Source organism: Peromyscus californicus, unplaced genomic scaffold, assembly GCF_007827085.1.
Source record: "Peromyscus californicus insignis strain IS unplaced genomic scaffold, ASM782708v3 Scaffold_20__1_contigs__length_68692818, whole genome shotgun sequence".
Classification (NCBI taxonomy): domain Eukaryota; kingdom Metazoa; phylum Chordata; class Mammalia; order Rodentia; family Cricetidae; genus Peromyscus; species Peromyscus californicus.
Window position 1 is genome coordinate 56958981 of NW_026294503.1, and position 17325 is coordinate 56976305.

The 17325-nt window shown below is 38.8% G+C and overlaps 1 protein-coding gene across 4 annotated transcripts in view; it reads left to right on the plus strand.

The window, feature by feature from the left end:
* Positions 1–17325, plus strand: part of Cntn1 (contactin 1) — a 305783-nt gene that overhangs the window by 196103 nt on the left and 92355 nt on the right. For all 4 annotated transcript variants that reach the window (XM_052748699.1, XM_052748698.1, XM_052748696.1 and 1 more), the window contains 5 exons: positions 899–1023; positions 1614–1731; positions 2973–3123; positions 5314–5441; positions 10145–10326. In XM_052748699.1, coding sequence (XP_052604659.1) covers positions 899–1023; positions 1614–1731; positions 2973–3123; positions 5314–5441; positions 10145–10326 — 704 coding nt within the window. The remainder of the gene's footprint in view (positions 1–898; positions 1024–1613; positions 1732–2972; positions 3124–5313; positions 5442–10144; positions 10327–17325) is intronic.

The window sequence follows — 17325 nt, forward strand, 5'->3', positions numbered from 1 at the left end:
TTTCTAGCATTCTTTTTTCATTTTTTTTTTACAACAACCACATAGATAAAAATAAAAACTGAGAATGAAGTCCATTTCACTCAAGCAAGAGTTTCCCCAATGACAGCTACTGAAGGAGATGCTATAGGAAGTGTATTAAAGTGCCCTGTTCATTTTTATAGCTGGAATAAGATGCTACATTGGTCAATACACAAAAGCTCCATTAAGAAGATAATGTGTAATATGGAGAATGTAGAAAGTCCTAAATCTTGATCCAAAAGGTGAAAATACATGTATATTTTTATATAATATAATATATCATATATAATATAATATTTATATATATGTGTGCATATATATGTATGTATGTATGTATATATATATTATATATATACATAGCCAGTTGAGGCATAGCTCTTTTAAAAATCCCAGTTGTAATTTTGGCATATCTGAAAGATTCAAGTTATAAGGGACAAATCAATTAATTTAGCATTTATCTTGAATTAGCTTTTAAATTGATAAATTAAAAACACTATTTAACAGGGCTAGAAAGATGCTTCTGAAGTTAAAAGCACCCCTTGCTCTTTCATAGGACAGGAATGCAGTTCTCAGCCCCCATCTCAGGTGGCTCCAACTGTCTATAGCTCCAGCTCCAGGGGACCCAGTGCTCTCTGGCCTTTAGGATGCAGGCACACACATACACATACATAAAAATAAATAATTACTAACTAAACTACAGTCATCTTATTCTATGATAGTATATGTTTTTTTTATATAATATAGATCTTATAATATAGACCTGTGTAAGCAGACATACGACATCTGATATATTGGCCAGAATAGAGCTAACAAAATGCAAAATTTAGGCTCTTGAGAATATGATGGGTATTGAGACACTTGTAACGTTCCTCCTTTGCAGCATTTCCTGAATGGGTAGAGCATATCAATGACACCGAGGTGGACATAGGCAGTGACCTCTACTGGCCTTGTGTGGCCACAGGGAAGCCCATCCCGACCATCAGATGGCTGAAAAATGGATATGCAGTAAGTATGTTGAAGTGCCTGGCTGTCCCCGAATCCGTGTTCAGGCAGCCACAGAATGGTGGCTAGAGTAAGAGGTTTGGGGCCTTGAAGTAGAAATCTTCCTTGAAAAACAAAAGTAACTTCTCTCGGTTTCAGCAGCTTTCTGTAATCGTATCTTTACCTCTCTCTTTTTTTCCTTATTTTTCCTGTGTTCCACTCCCCCCTTCTGTTGAACCATGTCCACTCATATTGTCCCTCCTTGCCACTGTTTCCCTGAACCCCACAGAAACAGAGGTAAGAGAGACGCGCTAAGTCCTACCCTAGCCTGGACAAGTGGCAGCGGTGGGCCCCTTCTCTACCTTCCCACTCTAATCTCACAGCTGGTCCAAAGGGGGGAAAAGTGGACTCTCAGCTCTGTAAGATGAATAGAACAAGGGCCACTGGGCATGGTAAGTGGGTTGGTCTTCTCCATGCCGTGGAAACCCCAGTCTGTGCATCTTAGGAGAGAATGGGAGTGGATGAACACAACGTATGTTCAGCGTTAACCTAAAGGTGGATGGAGAGTTTACATCCATGTTCCTCAAAGCCATGCCTTTTCTCTTACTCTTCAGTATCACAAAGGGGAACTGAGACTGTATGATGTGACTTTTGATAATGCTGGGATGTACCAGTGCATAGCGGAAAACGCATACGGATCCATTTATGCAAACGCCGAGCTCAAGATCCTAGGTCAGTATCCTTTCCAAATTCTGATAAATGTTTATCAAACATATAAAATGGTGAAAGAGTATCCATAGCTCACATTCAATTATCACTTTACTTTTGTTGGATGCACGACACACATTGGTTACATGTTTATGGATTGCCAGTTATTAAAATTCACACTAAAGGAACAATGAAATAGACTAAATATTTGCTGTGAAAAGCGACTTCCTCAGAGCAGCTGCTGTAGTAGCAACACTCAGAACTTGTTATGTGTGCATAATCCAGTCCCAGCATCAAGCTACCTACCAAGCAGACATTTTAATAAGATGCTCAGATGATTTTGATAGGCAGTTATAGTTTAAGAATCACTAAACTAAATGATAAGGAGTCAAATGCACACCAGCCTGAAAAGTGTCCCCAGAAGAGATGGGCTGCAGATGACTGGAACACATTGTGTCTAATAGCCATGGTGATTGAGCAGTGAACTAGACAGAGGAACTTGGAAGGCATAGAGCATACCTTCACTGGGGTTACCAGCTATAAGACTCCGTGTCTTGACTTCACAATTACTATTCTGAGCTACAGCTTGAAGATAAACTTGGGCTATGTCATGTGCTCCTTAACCAATTGTTTGGGTCCACTATTCTCCTAGCTGTCTGTATAGGTTCTGAAGAACTGGATTTGTTCCTCAAAGAGTGTATGCATTCTGTTGGTGCATAGTGAATAGACAGTTAAGTGGGATTCCATTTTTCATTGAAAAGAGATTTCCTAGTCAAATATTAATTCTACCTGTCAACTACCTGTGACACCATAAAAAATTGTACCAATTTAGTAGATTGCAATTCTCCCATTAGTATCTTGAGGTATACTGAGTGGAAGGACTGTGAGCATATGTGAAAATTTATATGAATATAACATTTGTACACAGAGTTCTCTCCATCTTTTTCACTAACTTTCCCTTGTGAACATTAAAACAGAATGATTGAATTCAAGATACCTTTTAGGTGAACAGGTACATAACAAATGATTTAAACTAAAATATGTAGTGATTGATAAAGTTATCAGCAATTGTCCATTTGAACTGAGCAGATGTTATTAAATTACTGAATAAAAAGTTATGTATGAAATGCCCATCAACTATAACTGATCATATTTACCTCAGTCCTTCCTTTAGATTACTGATCTCTAAAAGGAGCTGCAATACAGAAGTAATATTTGGGTTTGCTAGCAAAAAAGAGAATGATAATCCTTTGTTTACCTTGTAGCTTTAGCTCCAACTTTTGAAATGAATCCCATGAAGAAAAAGATCTTGGCTGCTAAAGGAGGAAGAGTTATCATTGAATGTAAACCCAAGGCTGCACCCAAACCCAAGTTTTCATGGAGCAAAGGGACGGAGTGGCTTGTCAACAGCAGCAGGTCAGGTCAGACTGGGACTGAGCTGACGTTCACTGGCTCCTGGGCTCTTACAATGTTGCTGTGCTTAGTGTCTTTAAGAATTTAAAGTCAGCCTCATGGCTTCTTCATGGAGTCTCCAAGTTCAGTTTTTGATTGCTACTTTCACTCATTAGCAGCTCAGTGTCAACAATCACTTTGGAATAACGTGTTCATGTGCAAGAATTTTTGAATGTTGTAAATAATTATATATATATATATATATATATATATATATATGTAAATGTTTGTATTTGTAGATGATAAATACAAATATGAATTGCTTGAAATTAAAGTCTAAACAACATTCATTAAGAATAAATATAGTATTATCTGGACGAACATAGCTATAAAAAGTAGTGCAATAAAACAGTGACTCTTGGGCCTGCAGTGTGCCTGTTCCGTTTTCCCGCTCTGTGAAGAAGTATATGAAGGAATAAGTAGATCAAGTATGCAAGGCAGAAGCATAGTCATTTGTCATGATCAAGAGTCATGTGGTACCCAAGATTGAGCGTACTACAATTTGTAGGACTGGCAGGGCAGGAGGTCTTTAGCTCCAGCATACACAAACCTGACCAATGCCTTACATTTGATGCTACTATGGCTATAGCACCATTAGATGATAGGAGCTTTAGGGTTCCGTAATAGTCTCATAGGACTTATATGCAATCATATCACTGAGTAAAATGCACTGACTGAAATGTCATTGTATGATATAGGACTCTTTGAACATGGTAAAAATCAATTTAAAGTACATATATATTATATATAGTATATGCATATAACATATACTAAGTCATATATAGTTATATAGAAATACATATATATGTAAACTAATGTTAGTATGTATGGGTTTGGGGGAAATGTTATAGGTTTTCCACTGTTACTTGACTGTAATTTTTATTTCTGTGTTTGCAAAATAATTAAATGGGGGATGTGTAGAAGTTTGACAAGGACTTGAAGTTAGAGGACACATCAATATCATGTATTGTGGGAACATGTACAAAGAGCCAGATGCCAAGATAGGATAAGCCATCTAAGAGTGACATTTATTAGAGGCAATGTCTGGGAGAGAAAATAGAGACAGAGCTGGGTGGGGGTTGGAGAGACATTGGATGAGGTGCAGGCCGATTTCAGACAAGGAGAGTGTGAAGGAAGAGGCAAGATGATTTGATTGAACAGGTTTGGATTCTGCACAGTTCTAAGAGAGACTGAGGGGGGCCTAGGAAAGTGCTTTGGCCAAAAGTGCCTCTAAGAGGAGTCTCATGTCTACAAGAATCGACCTCATTGAAAAATCCACAGATTCCTGGTGGAGACAGCATCAGGCTGAAGTCTGTGGCCTTCATAAAGCACAGTGACCAGGTTTTTTGTGCAGGGCATGGGACAGTGGTTCATTACATTTCTTCATATTTGGCGAAAGAGGCCTGGTTTTGAATCCTCTTTAGTAACAAAGAAAGACTTGTTGTTGCGTTATCTCATTGCTTCATTTGTTATTTTAAAACAGATTCTGAAATAAGCTGTAAGTTAGAGCTGCCTAATGAAAGAGAAGGAAGGGAATCTTATTTCACATTGGAGTAGGATTTCAACATTGATCAGTAAGATAGAGATAGTCTGATTTTTTTGTCAGACTGTCCTTAAAAAGAACAAATAGTTTTGTTGCTTTTAAAAACTATAGAAGATAAAGTTTAGAAAATGGGGATTTAGTTAAACAAAGTAGAAGAGGTAACAGTATTTAATATTTAAGTATAAGACAATGTAAAATAAGAGACACATAGCCAAGCATTGGGCCACGTTCGGGGAATCCTGCTGAAGAGAGGGAGGAAGGGCTGTACCAGGCAGGGGGGTCAAGGACATCACAAGAAACCCCATAGAAACAGCTCACCTGGCCTCATAGGTGTACAGGTGAATCTGCCTTAGGACCTTAGCAGTTAGGTAAGGAAATGATGTACTTAGCTTCCCAGCACTCTACCAATGCCTAAGATTTTTTTGATTTTTTTGTCAGACTGTCCTACCCAGAGAGGACACTTGAGACAAAGGCTAGACTGCTTAGGCTTGAAATAATGTCTTACCAAGAAACTGGTATAAAATGTAATATTAGCATTTGTAATGCACAGTCCAATAATAATGCATGTTATTAAATGACTTCTATGAATTGTGTATTTTTTAATTTTATAGAATACTTATATGGGAAGATGGTAGCTTGGAAATCAATAATATTACAAGGAATGATGGAGGAGTCTATACGTGCTTTGCAGAAAATAATAGGGGGAAAGCTAATAGCACTGGGACTCTGGTGATCACAAGTAAGGAATCATTTGATATTTGATTTTTACAATTTTTATGCTTAAGTTATACAGGATTACATATATGTCATTCAAAACTAAGCTTCTAATACAGTCAATGTATTGATGAATTTTCATTTCGGAAGCCTTCTTGGCAAGTTTCTTCCTCTGCAGCATTGTTACTGGAAGTGGATATGAAAACATCATATTCCTTTGCAGAGAAGATCAGAATGTATTGGATTTTATTCCTTCTTTAACCTTTTTATTGAGGTTTTTCCTTTTACAATTTCACACATGTACAATGTGCATTCTGATTGATATAACCGCATCTCTAATACCCCTCCCCCCATTACCCTCTTCCTCTCTAAAAGTCCCCTCCTGACTCTGACAACTTTGTTATTGCTGTTTGGTGGTGGTGGCTGGGTTTGTTACTGTGTTAAGACCCACCGAGTCTGACCTGTGTCATCTGTGTGAACACGGTTTTGCACCTTTACCCGTTGGAACATGGCAGGCATCTCAACTGGACAGGAATGGCCCCTCCTCCAGAACCCATCAGTAGCCAATAATTACACGGGCAGAGGATGAGCCCCGTAAGCTCAGGCTTGGGTAGCCTCACTGTAGACCAACACAGCTGCTATGAAGTCATGGCTGCATTGGCTCTGCCGTGGCCAGAAGATAGCACTTTAGAACTCTTCTATCAACCAACTCTCCATTCTTTCCACCGCCTTCCTCTTTCCTTTATAAAGTTCTCTGGGCTTTGTAAGGAGTAGTATAAATATTCTGCTTAAGGGCTAAGCATCCAGCTGCCACTTATTTTCAGCACTTTAAGATGTCATGGACCTGTGTGTGCACGGCCATCCATCGCGGATACCTCTGATCCAAAGCTAGGAATAGCATTTGTCTATGGGTATAAACATAAAACTCTAGAAGGAAGTTTGGCATGATGACAACTTAGATGAACAATAGTATCAAGCTTGTTCCTAAGGTCTTAGACCGCCTCGGTCATGGGTTTTTGAGTGGGTTTATAATAACAGTTATGAATTGCTTAATGTGGGGCCAGCTTCAAATCCAATTAGAGCAGGTGGTTACACCCATAACAGTCATGCCACAATTGCATAAGTGGGCACATCTTCCCTGATGTTTATTGGTGTTATAGGCCATGGGGTTTATAGCTACATAAGACTGTTGATGCCTTAACTCACCCAGCACTCTATATAGCATCTTACAGCAACCTAAAAGCTAGGCTGCAGGGAGAAGACTTCCAGGCTCAGTTCCAGCTCCATTTCTCTATACCATGTAACAAAATTTTCATTCATAGGTTTTGCAAATTAGTTATAGTGACAAGGGCCCTGTATTATTTGGGACTCTCTGGCTCATGACCAACAAGTCATCATGAAGTATCACATATCTGCCACTACTGTTTCCTTAACTACCTTGATTTTCAAGAATAGCATTATCTAGATCAGAAGGATAGCTCCTCTCTCTCTCTCTCTCTCTCTCTCTCTCTCTCTCTCTCTCTCTCTCTCTCACACACACACACACACACACACACACACACATTCTAACATTCTATTTTTAAATGCATTTTTCATAAATCCTTAGTTTTGATTAACCCTTCTTGCATCCTCATCTCCCCCATCTTTTAACACCCATCCCTGGCTGGACTTCCCACCCCCCAAATTTCTTCTATTTGTTTTTATATCGCCTGTGAAATTCTATCCCCTTCCCCTTAAGGAATTTCTCCACCTCAGTGGTCCTTTTCTTGTTTTCTTACTTCTACAGATGTTCTAGTTTTAAACATGAAAATCTAAAGATTTGAAGCTAGGAACCATATATGATAGAATTTTTTTTAATCTTTCTGAGCCTGGGTTACTTGCTCATTGTGGGTTTTTTTTCCTAGTCTCACCAATTCACCTGAAAATTTCATACTTTCATTTTCCTCTGTAGCTGAACACAATTCTATTGTGTATGTACTACACATTTATTATCCATTCACCAGAGGATGGGCCCCTAGGGTAATTCCACTTCCTAGCTGGAGAAGCATTGAACAAAGATGTGACAGTATCTCAGGAGAAGCATGTGAAGCTCCTTGGGTGTATGCACAGGAGTGCGCCAGCCCTGTCATACAGGAGTTCTAGTTCTAGCTTTTCTAGGAACCACTACACTTATTTCCATAGTGGCTGCCATATTGTAAATAAGAGTTCCTTTGTATCTACATCCTTGACAACATTCATTGTCATTTGATATAGCCATTCTGACTAGGGTGAGATGGAATCTCAAAATAGTTTTCTCATTTCCCTAATGACTAAAGATGTTGAACATTTCTCTAATTGTTTATCAGCCACTTTTATTTCTTCTTTTGTGGGTACTCTTCAAATTGATGGCCCCCTTTTTGGATTGGGTTGTTTATTTTCTTGATGTTCAGTTTTTTGAGGTCTTTATGTATGTTAAATATTAACCTGTCAGAGATATAGCTGGCAAAGATGTTTTCCTATCCTGTAGGCTTCCTCTTCATTCGTAAATGGTTTACTTTGTTGTATAGAAATTTTTTAGTTTCATGAGATCTCATTTGTCAATTGTTGGTCTTATTCCCTGTGCTATAAGTGTATTACTAGAAACTATTTCTTGTTTCTATTTACTTAGACTATCTTTGCCCATCCCTTCACCCTAGGGTAGTGTATATCTTTGATAGAGAGGTATGTTTGTCAGGGATAGAAAAATGATGGATGCTGTTTTCTAATCCAGTCCGCAAGCATGTGTTGTTAGACTGAGGATAAAAAAAAATGGATTTTCAAAATTATTATTTAAAGTTGTGTGTTGATCTTTGTCATTTTGTTGATTTTGTGGTGTTTCTTTTCTTGGTCTTCCTCTGCTTAACCACTGACCGGGCGTTGTTTATTTTTCCTTGTAGCCTCTTGGATATGCTTATGTTTCTCTTCAACCTGAGGTATTCCTCCACTGTTCTCTGTAGGGATGGCATGGTGATAATAAACTCTTCTAGCCTGCTTTTGTCATGGAAAGCTTTTCTTTTTCCTTGAATCATGATCAATAATCATAGTAGTCTCGGTTTGCATCTGTGGTCTTCCAGAACTGGTAGGACATCAGTCTATGTCTTTTAGGCTTTTAAAAATCTTCATTGAAAAAATACCATCATTAGAATTGATGGACATTCCTTTATACGTGACTTGGTGTTTCTCTCTTGCATCTTTCAATATCCCTTCTTTCTTCTGTACATTTAGAGTTTTGACTATTATATAACATGAGGAATTTCTTTCTGATACTATTTGGGGTTTGATTGATTTGTATTGCTTCTTTCTTCTGAGGGGTCTTCTCTTCCCCTAAATTTCAGAAATGTTCTTCTATGAGTCTTTAAAAAATATATTCTGTTTCTTTAACATTAATTTCTTCTCCTTTATTTATACACATGATTTATAGGTTTGGGCTTTTGGCTAAAATTCATTTCCAGAGGAGATGCAAGCAACATCTTCAACTTTTGAGCTCCTAATGACAAACTGAGGCATGATTCTTCCATAGTTCTCTCTTGGAACCCAATGAGTTTATTGGGCTTCCTTGGAGAGCATATATGAGGGGTTGCTTGCAGAAATCCACATTGGTGATCCTCCCCCAACAGGCCACACATGGGAAATGTTTACCTAGTAGGAGTGAGGTCTTCCCATAGCTGCATAGATGAATCCCCCCTCCCTAGTCTCTCCAGTTTATATACTCTAGTCTCTATCTGAGCTACATGCAATTAAGGCAGAGATGTATATAACAGGTGCTAGGGAACTGATAAATACTCAAGTGGCCTAATTACTCTCCCCAACCCCTTCTGGGGGGTGTACACAGTCTACAAGCTCAGAATAGCCAATCATTTGCAAGAGGTACAGCTGGACTATCAAAGATGGAGGTCACTTATCCCAGAAGACAGTCACTTACAACAGGGCTTTTTATACTGTCCCAAAGACTTTGCATAAAAAAAACTTATTATTTTATTTGACTGAGTGATCCAATTCCTCTTCCTTGTCTTCAAGCCCTGATAGTCTCTCTTCTGTTAGACATACTTTATTAGTGAGGCTTTCCACTGAACTTTTTAATAGACATACTGTAGTTTTCATTTTAAGTTTCATTTTGGTTTGGGGTTTCTTCAGTATTTATATCTCTTTTCAATTATATTTCCTCATATCCTGACTTATTCTCCTTGTTTTATTCAACTGTTTGTGTTTTATTGACTTTCACTTTAAGATTTACTTGTGTCCCCTTTGAGCTCCTTAAACATATCCATAATTGTTCTTTTGAATTAATTGTCTTGTCGTCTATGTTGCTGTCACTGGGGATCATTAATGTGAGTTTAATAATTTTTGGAGGAGGCTTGTGATGTTGGATTTTGTGTTACTTGGATTTGTGTGTGTGTGTGTGTGTGTGTGTGTGTGTGTGTGTGTGTGTGTGTGTGTTTGTGTTGGAAATCTGTAGTTAGATTGTTGGTTGTATCTTTTGGTATAAATACTCTGGCCCACTTTTGTTAAATGGGCTCTTGGATCTGAAGTTGCTACCACCCTTAAACCACATTGTCAAGCTTTGGAAGAGCTGAGTAGTCTTGACATTCAGTCTTAGGTCCACACAGAGCTTATTCATGATGGGATAGTAGAGGTTTTCAGATAATATGATGTCTCCTGTTGTCTTCAAATGTGACCTACTCTTTTTTTTTTTGTTTAAAAACCATACAGATCCTACACGAATCATTTTGGCCCCCATTAACGCTGATATCACTGTTGGAGAAAATGCTACGATGCAGTGTGCCGCGTCCTTTGACCCGTCCTTGGATCTCACGTTTGTTTGGTCCTTCAATGGCTACGTGTTAGATTTTAACAAAGAAAACACAAATATCCACTACCAGAGGAATTATATGGTATGTGTTTTATATTTCACCTTACTAACATCCTAATGATTCCCATGTGTCGGCATTCAAGCTTTAGTTATGAGCCAGAGAAATAGCCTAGCAGGTAAGTAGGCCACCAAGCCTCGGGAACCTAAGTTTAGTCCTTGGAACCCACATAGCAGAAGGAGGGGACCAACTCCCAAAAGCTGTTCTCTGGTGAAAATGTGCAATGGCTTACACACACTTACACATGCATACACACATAATTAATTAAAATTCAGAAATATAATAACGTTGTATGAGATGTTAATTTTTAATGAGGTGACATTTATGTGAAAAGCTTTTCATTTTTCTAAGATTAATCATGGTACTCTGAAACATTTGTAAAGGACTAGTATTAAAGAGTTTGGTAGGGATACTGTCAAGTATGTATTTATCTCTAGGTTTATTTTCCCTTTCTATTGTATGATTCTTGTATTGATGTGAACTTTATTAAATTTGTGCCAGGGGACCCATCAATTTCACTTTAATATGAATGAGAGAGAACGATGAACTCAATCCAGGTTTTAATGATTATTTTAAAGTTATTTATTTTGTTCTGTGGAGGTGATAAATCAAACAAAATGTGTGTGTTTCAAGACTTGAAGGAGTCTGTGTGGTTTGAAAAAGCTTACATGGTTAATCCTAAGAACTTGAAACTATACATTCTTGAGACCCTGTAATTTAACATAGCAACTGGAGAGTAGAGAGAATGCCGGGAAGTACTGCAGGGAATTGACTTCTAACCCGAACATCACTGGGAGTATTGACAAGCTGCTGAGGCCTGTCGAGGGATAAAGTGGCCCCACTCATTGCTTCCATGTCCTCTCTGGAAAGGCTACCCCTTAGGAACTTGTGTATCTGTTTGGCACATGCCCTTAATTGCGAAGATGTGTTGAGGATGGGAATTACATTGGTAGAAGGGGACCAGAAAGAGGGCATGGAACACAGAGAGTAAGGTAGTGGGGGACATAAGCAAAGTACAGTGATATATATATATATATATATATATATATATATATATATGTATGTATGGATGGAACGATGGTGAAACCCACACTTAACATTTAAAATGATAGAAAGAAAAGCAACAACAACAAATGAAAATACGCTGATCCAGGAAGTATGCTTGAACCTCAGCACTTGGGAAGCTAAGTCAAGGGAACCTTAGATTCTCAAGGCTGGAGGACAGCTTGGGCCAAATAGTTCCTATCTCAAGAAAGAAAACAAAGGCAAACAAAAATGGGGAAAAGAAAGAAAACACTAACTTCAAAATCAGCTATTAATGTAGCTTGAGCCAACTCAGTGGGATATTTCAGAATTTTTACATGCCATGAAATCTGGATTAATATTTATAAATTATAATAACATTATGCTTCAGATTGACTGGTTGTCTGCTCTTCACTTGTCTAGGGCTCCTTCTTGAAGCTGAGTAAGACTTTCTTTAACAATACAGGGACAATTCTAGAAAGATGCACAGCCACAACCCTCTCAGTATTTAGGTATAGGCCCCTGCACGGTCACTGTAAAGTCCAGGTATTTGCAATTTACTGGGACTAGCCACCATAACCATAAATCAATAGCAAACCTGCAAATTTGGTTTCTGAGCCAAAACTACACTTAAAATGAACATAATTGAAAGAGAAAAACAGATTTTATGTTTTAATCTTCTAAGTAAAACTTTTATGATGCTCTTAATATAGCCTTGCCTATCATGAGTGAAATTGCCACCATAATCTTTATCAATTTAATAATTCTTCTTTACATTATTTGGTTATTTTTGAAAGACAGGTCCCAAAGTTTTTATTGATTTTCAGGAAATCAATAAATCTTAAAGAGGGAAAGTTTTGAGTTCATTTAATCATTTGGTGTAATAACTTGAATAATTTCTGAACTACCATCTGGAAAAATGACAAGCAGAGCTTGGGAAGTAATAGCTTTAGGGCTTATAGCTTCAGGGAAGTCTGTATAAATAGATTTGGGGGGCATAAATTACCCTAATTAAGGTGAAACTTCACATTTGAAGCCTAGGTGCATTCTTTAAAATGATAGTTGCCCCATGTTATTTGACATTAATACCCACTATAAAAAAATTGGGGGGGGGGGAGGAAAGAATGAGAAAAAATAGAAGAGGAAGAAAAAAGAGGCTGGGGATTTCAAAAAGGAAGGGAAAGAGAAATGGTTGTTATGCTAAAGGGAAAAAATGAGAGCATAGATGGGGAGTGAGTTGTTGAGACTGTATCTACTGTCTCTGCAAATGACAGCCACAGAGGGTCAGTGCATGGCTGGCCCGGGCTGGTCCACAGAGTGTTTGTGGGCTGTGGGCTCCACGCTGGGATTCCTCAACTCAAGGGATTACCATCCGCTAACAGACAAACTAAAACTGTATTTTCTGATGAAATATGAGACACAACTGAATCACATTAGCAAATGTTCATTATTAGCACTTCAAAGAAAGATTCATGAGTTGAATTCTTTTAAAAAGTGAAATCTCAGGATAAGATTGGTTATTATAATTAAATGTTTTAATTTATTTTACAACCCCATCACTGTTGCAAAGTAAGTGATCAGAGCAATTCTCTTTTGAATGTCCAGAAGTCCAGCAAAGGTTTCTCAATGTCTTCCCTTTTCAACAAAGTCAGGGGCAAACGTCCCTACTAAATGACATTTAAGTGACAGCATCAGGAATGTGTTTAAGCTATCTTCCAGAGACTGTCCTCATTTCTAGGCCGCCTTCTGGGTTTGTTGGAACAACGTCCACCTGAAGCTTAGAGAGTGAAAACACAGTGGCAGCGGGAACATCAGTGAGGAGGGAAGGGCACAGGTGGCCGTGATTATCTGTTGCTCAAACTTGCACAGGCCAAAAAAATGTCTCTTTGACTATCTCTTAAATAACATTTGACATTCTTCTTAATTTCGGGGAACATTTTAGTAGAGGGATAGCATGGATTGGCATAAAATCATCTGCCACACCTATGCTATCCACTAAGGTAAATGAAACACTGAAAAGCAAAGATGTATACAAATTAAAAAAAACAAAAAAAAACAAAAAAAACCCCACAAACTCTCGAGTCTTAACTGCCACAACTGCCATAATCATAATGTTTCCACAATTATTACTGCCAACAATTAATAATAGAAGTCATTATTACTAAAAATAATCTAGATATAAATTTAATTTTTATTACATGAACTTTCCTTTCCATTTTTTTTAATTTATTTTAATTTATTTTGCAATACAATTCAGTTCTACATATCAGCCACAGATTCCCTTGTTCTCCCCCCTCCCGTCCCCCTCACGTTCCCCCCAACCCCCCCCCCCCCCCCATTCCCATCTCCTCCAGGGCAAAGCCTTCCCCACAGACTGAGGTCAGCCTGGTAGACTCAGTCCAGGTAGGTCCAGTCCCCTCCTCCCAGGCCAAGCCAAACAATCCTGCATAGGCCCCAGGTTTCAAACAGCCAACTCATGCAATGAGCACAAGATCTGGTCCCACTGCCTGGATGCCTCCCAAACAGATCAAGCCAATCAACTGTCTCACCCATTCGGAGGGCCTGATCCAGTGGGGACCCCTTAGCCATTGGTTCATAGTTCATGTGTTTCCATTCATTTGGCTATTTGTCCCTGTGCTTTATCCAACCTTGGTCTCAACAATTCTCGCTCATATAAAACCTCCTCATTCTCGCTAATTGGACTCCCAGAGATCCACCCGGGGCCTAGTCATGGATCTCTGCATCCAGATCCCTCAGTAGTTGGATGGGGTTTCTAGCACAACAATTAGGGTGTTTGGCCATCCCATCACCAGAGTAGGTCAGTTCGGGCTGTCTCTCGACCATTGCCAGCAGTCTGTTGTGTGGGTATCTTTGTGGATTTCTGTGGGCCTCTCTAGCACTTTGCTTCTTCCTATTCTCATGTGGTCTTCATTTACCATGGTCTCCTATTCCTTGTTCTCCCTCTCTGTTGTTGATCCAGCTGGGATCTCCCGCTCCCCCAAGCTCTCTTTCCCTCAACCCTCGCCTTTCATTACCCCAACTCATGTCCAGGCTGTTCATGTAGATCTCATTCCATTTCTCTGTCATTGGGCGATCCCTGTGTCTTTCTTGGGGTCCTGTTTTCCAGGTAGCCTCCCTGGTGATGTGAGTAGCAGACAAGTCATCCTTGTTTCATGTCTAGTATCCTGCTATGAGTGAGTACATACCATGTTTGTCTTTCTGAGTCTGGGTTACCTCACTCAGGATGATTTTTTCTAGATCCATCCATTTGTCTGCAAACCTCATGATGCCATTGTTTTTCTCTGCTGAGTAGTATTCCATTGTGTATATGTACCACATTTTGTTTATCCATTCTTCAGTTGAAGGGCATCTGGGTTGTTTCCATGTTCTGGCTATTACAAACAATGCTGATATGAACATAGCTGAACAAGTGCTCTTATGGTGTGGTTGAGCATTTCTTGGGTATATGCCCAAGAGTGGTATAGCTGGATCTTGGGGGAGATTGATTCCCAATTTTCTAAGAAAGCGCCATATTGATTTCCAAAGTGGTTGTACAAGCTTGCATTCCCATCGTTTAAAAATCAAGCACGCTTTGATTCCAGCTTGCTATTTCCAGTGATTACCACTAGGGGGCAGCCTTGCATAAGGTTTTAGGATTCATAGTCTGGACAGATTTTAGTATCAACCTTTTATGAAATGAAGCAAATGCATCTCATCATCTTTACCAGCACGCTGTGAGATGCTAAGTTTCACTGTAATTCTCTCTGTGGAGTCCCATGAGAATCATGAGGTAAGCAACAAGGCATTACTGTGTATGTCTCATAAGCATATCACTGAAATGAAACAAAAGACCAAATAACACAGTTCTATACTTATGCTACTTCATGTAGTATTTTGCATTAACTTTGCTATTCATTCCCTCATTTATTTAGTTAAAAACTCACTGAATATTATGCTTTGTGTGATAATGGCTAGTAAATGTTTTATTTGTGCTTGAACAAAATTCATGTATAGGTAAAATATTAATAAATCAACAGTTGAAATTAGCAGTTTAATACATTAATTGATTAAAACAATTTATCTGCATTATACTGTTCTGCAAAGGGTTTGTGGCAAGTAATTATCTATTTTCAAAGTCCAGTTATAAAACTACTGCTATTTTTGTTTTCTGATTTAATAGGCACTTAAGTCTCTGAAAGTAAACATACAGCTAAAATTAATTTTAATTATAATTTATGTTATAACCCTTCTTTTTCTAGAAAGATCTTGAAGTTATCTATGAAGATTTTATATGTATATACATATATATGTAATATACATAAACACTGTGTATTCATAAACACTCTATTCATATGTGTCATTTTTGTCCTTCATAGAGGCGAACGATGGGCAAAAATTATTTTTAATTGCTGAAAAGTTTTCTAAAATTATATTTTGTGTATGTTTGTGAGTGTGGGAGCACACATGCTGTGGCACACAGGTGGAGGTCAGAAGAGAGCCTTCAGGAGTGATTCTCACCTTCCACCCAAGGGCAGGTGAAAAATCTTCCTGTTTTCCCAGATGCACTACATACTTCAGGCTACCTGGCCACTGAGCTTCCATCCAGTTCTGTGTGATGTCTACCATCTCACTGGAGGAATACTTGGGTTGCAGAAGCCCACCACTGCATCTGTCTTTTTATGTGGGCTCTAGGGCACAAACTAGGACCACCAGGCTTGTGTGGCTAATGCTCAGACTCACTGAGCCAACAACTCCTTGGTCGATAGCTGCCTACTTTTGAATCATTTCCCTTCCCTTGTTTGGGGGTAGACTCAGTGTCAGAGTCACTGTTTGGATTAAGCACACCAGGTTCATGGACTCTCTGTTCATCCTCCTGATTTCTTTCCTACAATGTTGAAAGTTTGGTCTAGCAGGAAGTCACTACAACTTTGATAAAAATTCAGAGATAGCATCTGAGTTCTTCAGAGGCTCTGTCCAACTTCACCTGACTCCAGGTCATTGTTACACCTCTAAGTCTATGACCTGTGCTCCCTAAACATCTTTGCACCCTGTAAAATGCTACTTTATTAGGTTTCCAAAAAACAATTTCTTCAGAGCGCTTTTATGAGGATAATGGGATGCTTATGAAGTGCTTGATATCACTTCACTGACTATTTTTGATAAATTTTATGATAGAGCAATTGTTTCCCAATTAAAATTCTGTAAGTTGTTTTTCCTCCTTTCTGTTAGCAGATCAATTTCAAAATTTAAGTCAGTGATCAGTTTACTAGATACCAAGTTTGAGATGAAACAGTCTAGGGATTTCATTTCTGAGGACAATGCAAAGGTACCTCTAACCTACATGTTTAGTCAGTTTTGTGTTAAATAGTTTCCAGGTATTTGACTATGTTCCTTGCAGGAATATTCAGTGAAGTAGATGCTATTGGGAATGTCAGAGGTAGGAAAACTGATGATTAGACAGATGAAGTAAACCAAAGCCAGAAGCCAGAAGGGCTGGCGTCCTCCTGCTGCCCATGGTTGTCATCAATCTGGTTGTGCTAGAATATTAATGTCTATATCTACTTAAATAATTCTTTGCTTGTTGGAAACACAGCAAGACAGTATTGTTCAACTCATATTGTATTCTAAAATCTTGTTTAATGACCCATTGGCACTCACATTATCCAAATGGCTTTTGTCTTCAGACACTGGTAGCATTCTTTGCAGTGTAAGGCAAGTCAAGCCTCACATCATTGGGTGTTAAGTCAGTGGTGACCCAAGGACATCTCCTTCAGTTTTGCAGGGAGTGAGTTTTTATCTGTGTGCTTGCAGGTGTGAGGATATGCGTTGACTGTCTGTGTATTAGCAGGTGTGAAGATGTGCATTGGCTGTCTGTGTGTGAGCAGGTGTGAGGATGTGCATTGGCTGTCTATGTGTGAGCTGGTGTGAGGATGTGAATAGACTGTCAGTGTTACAGGTGTGAGGATGTGCATTGGCTGTCTGTGTGTTGCAGGTGTGAGG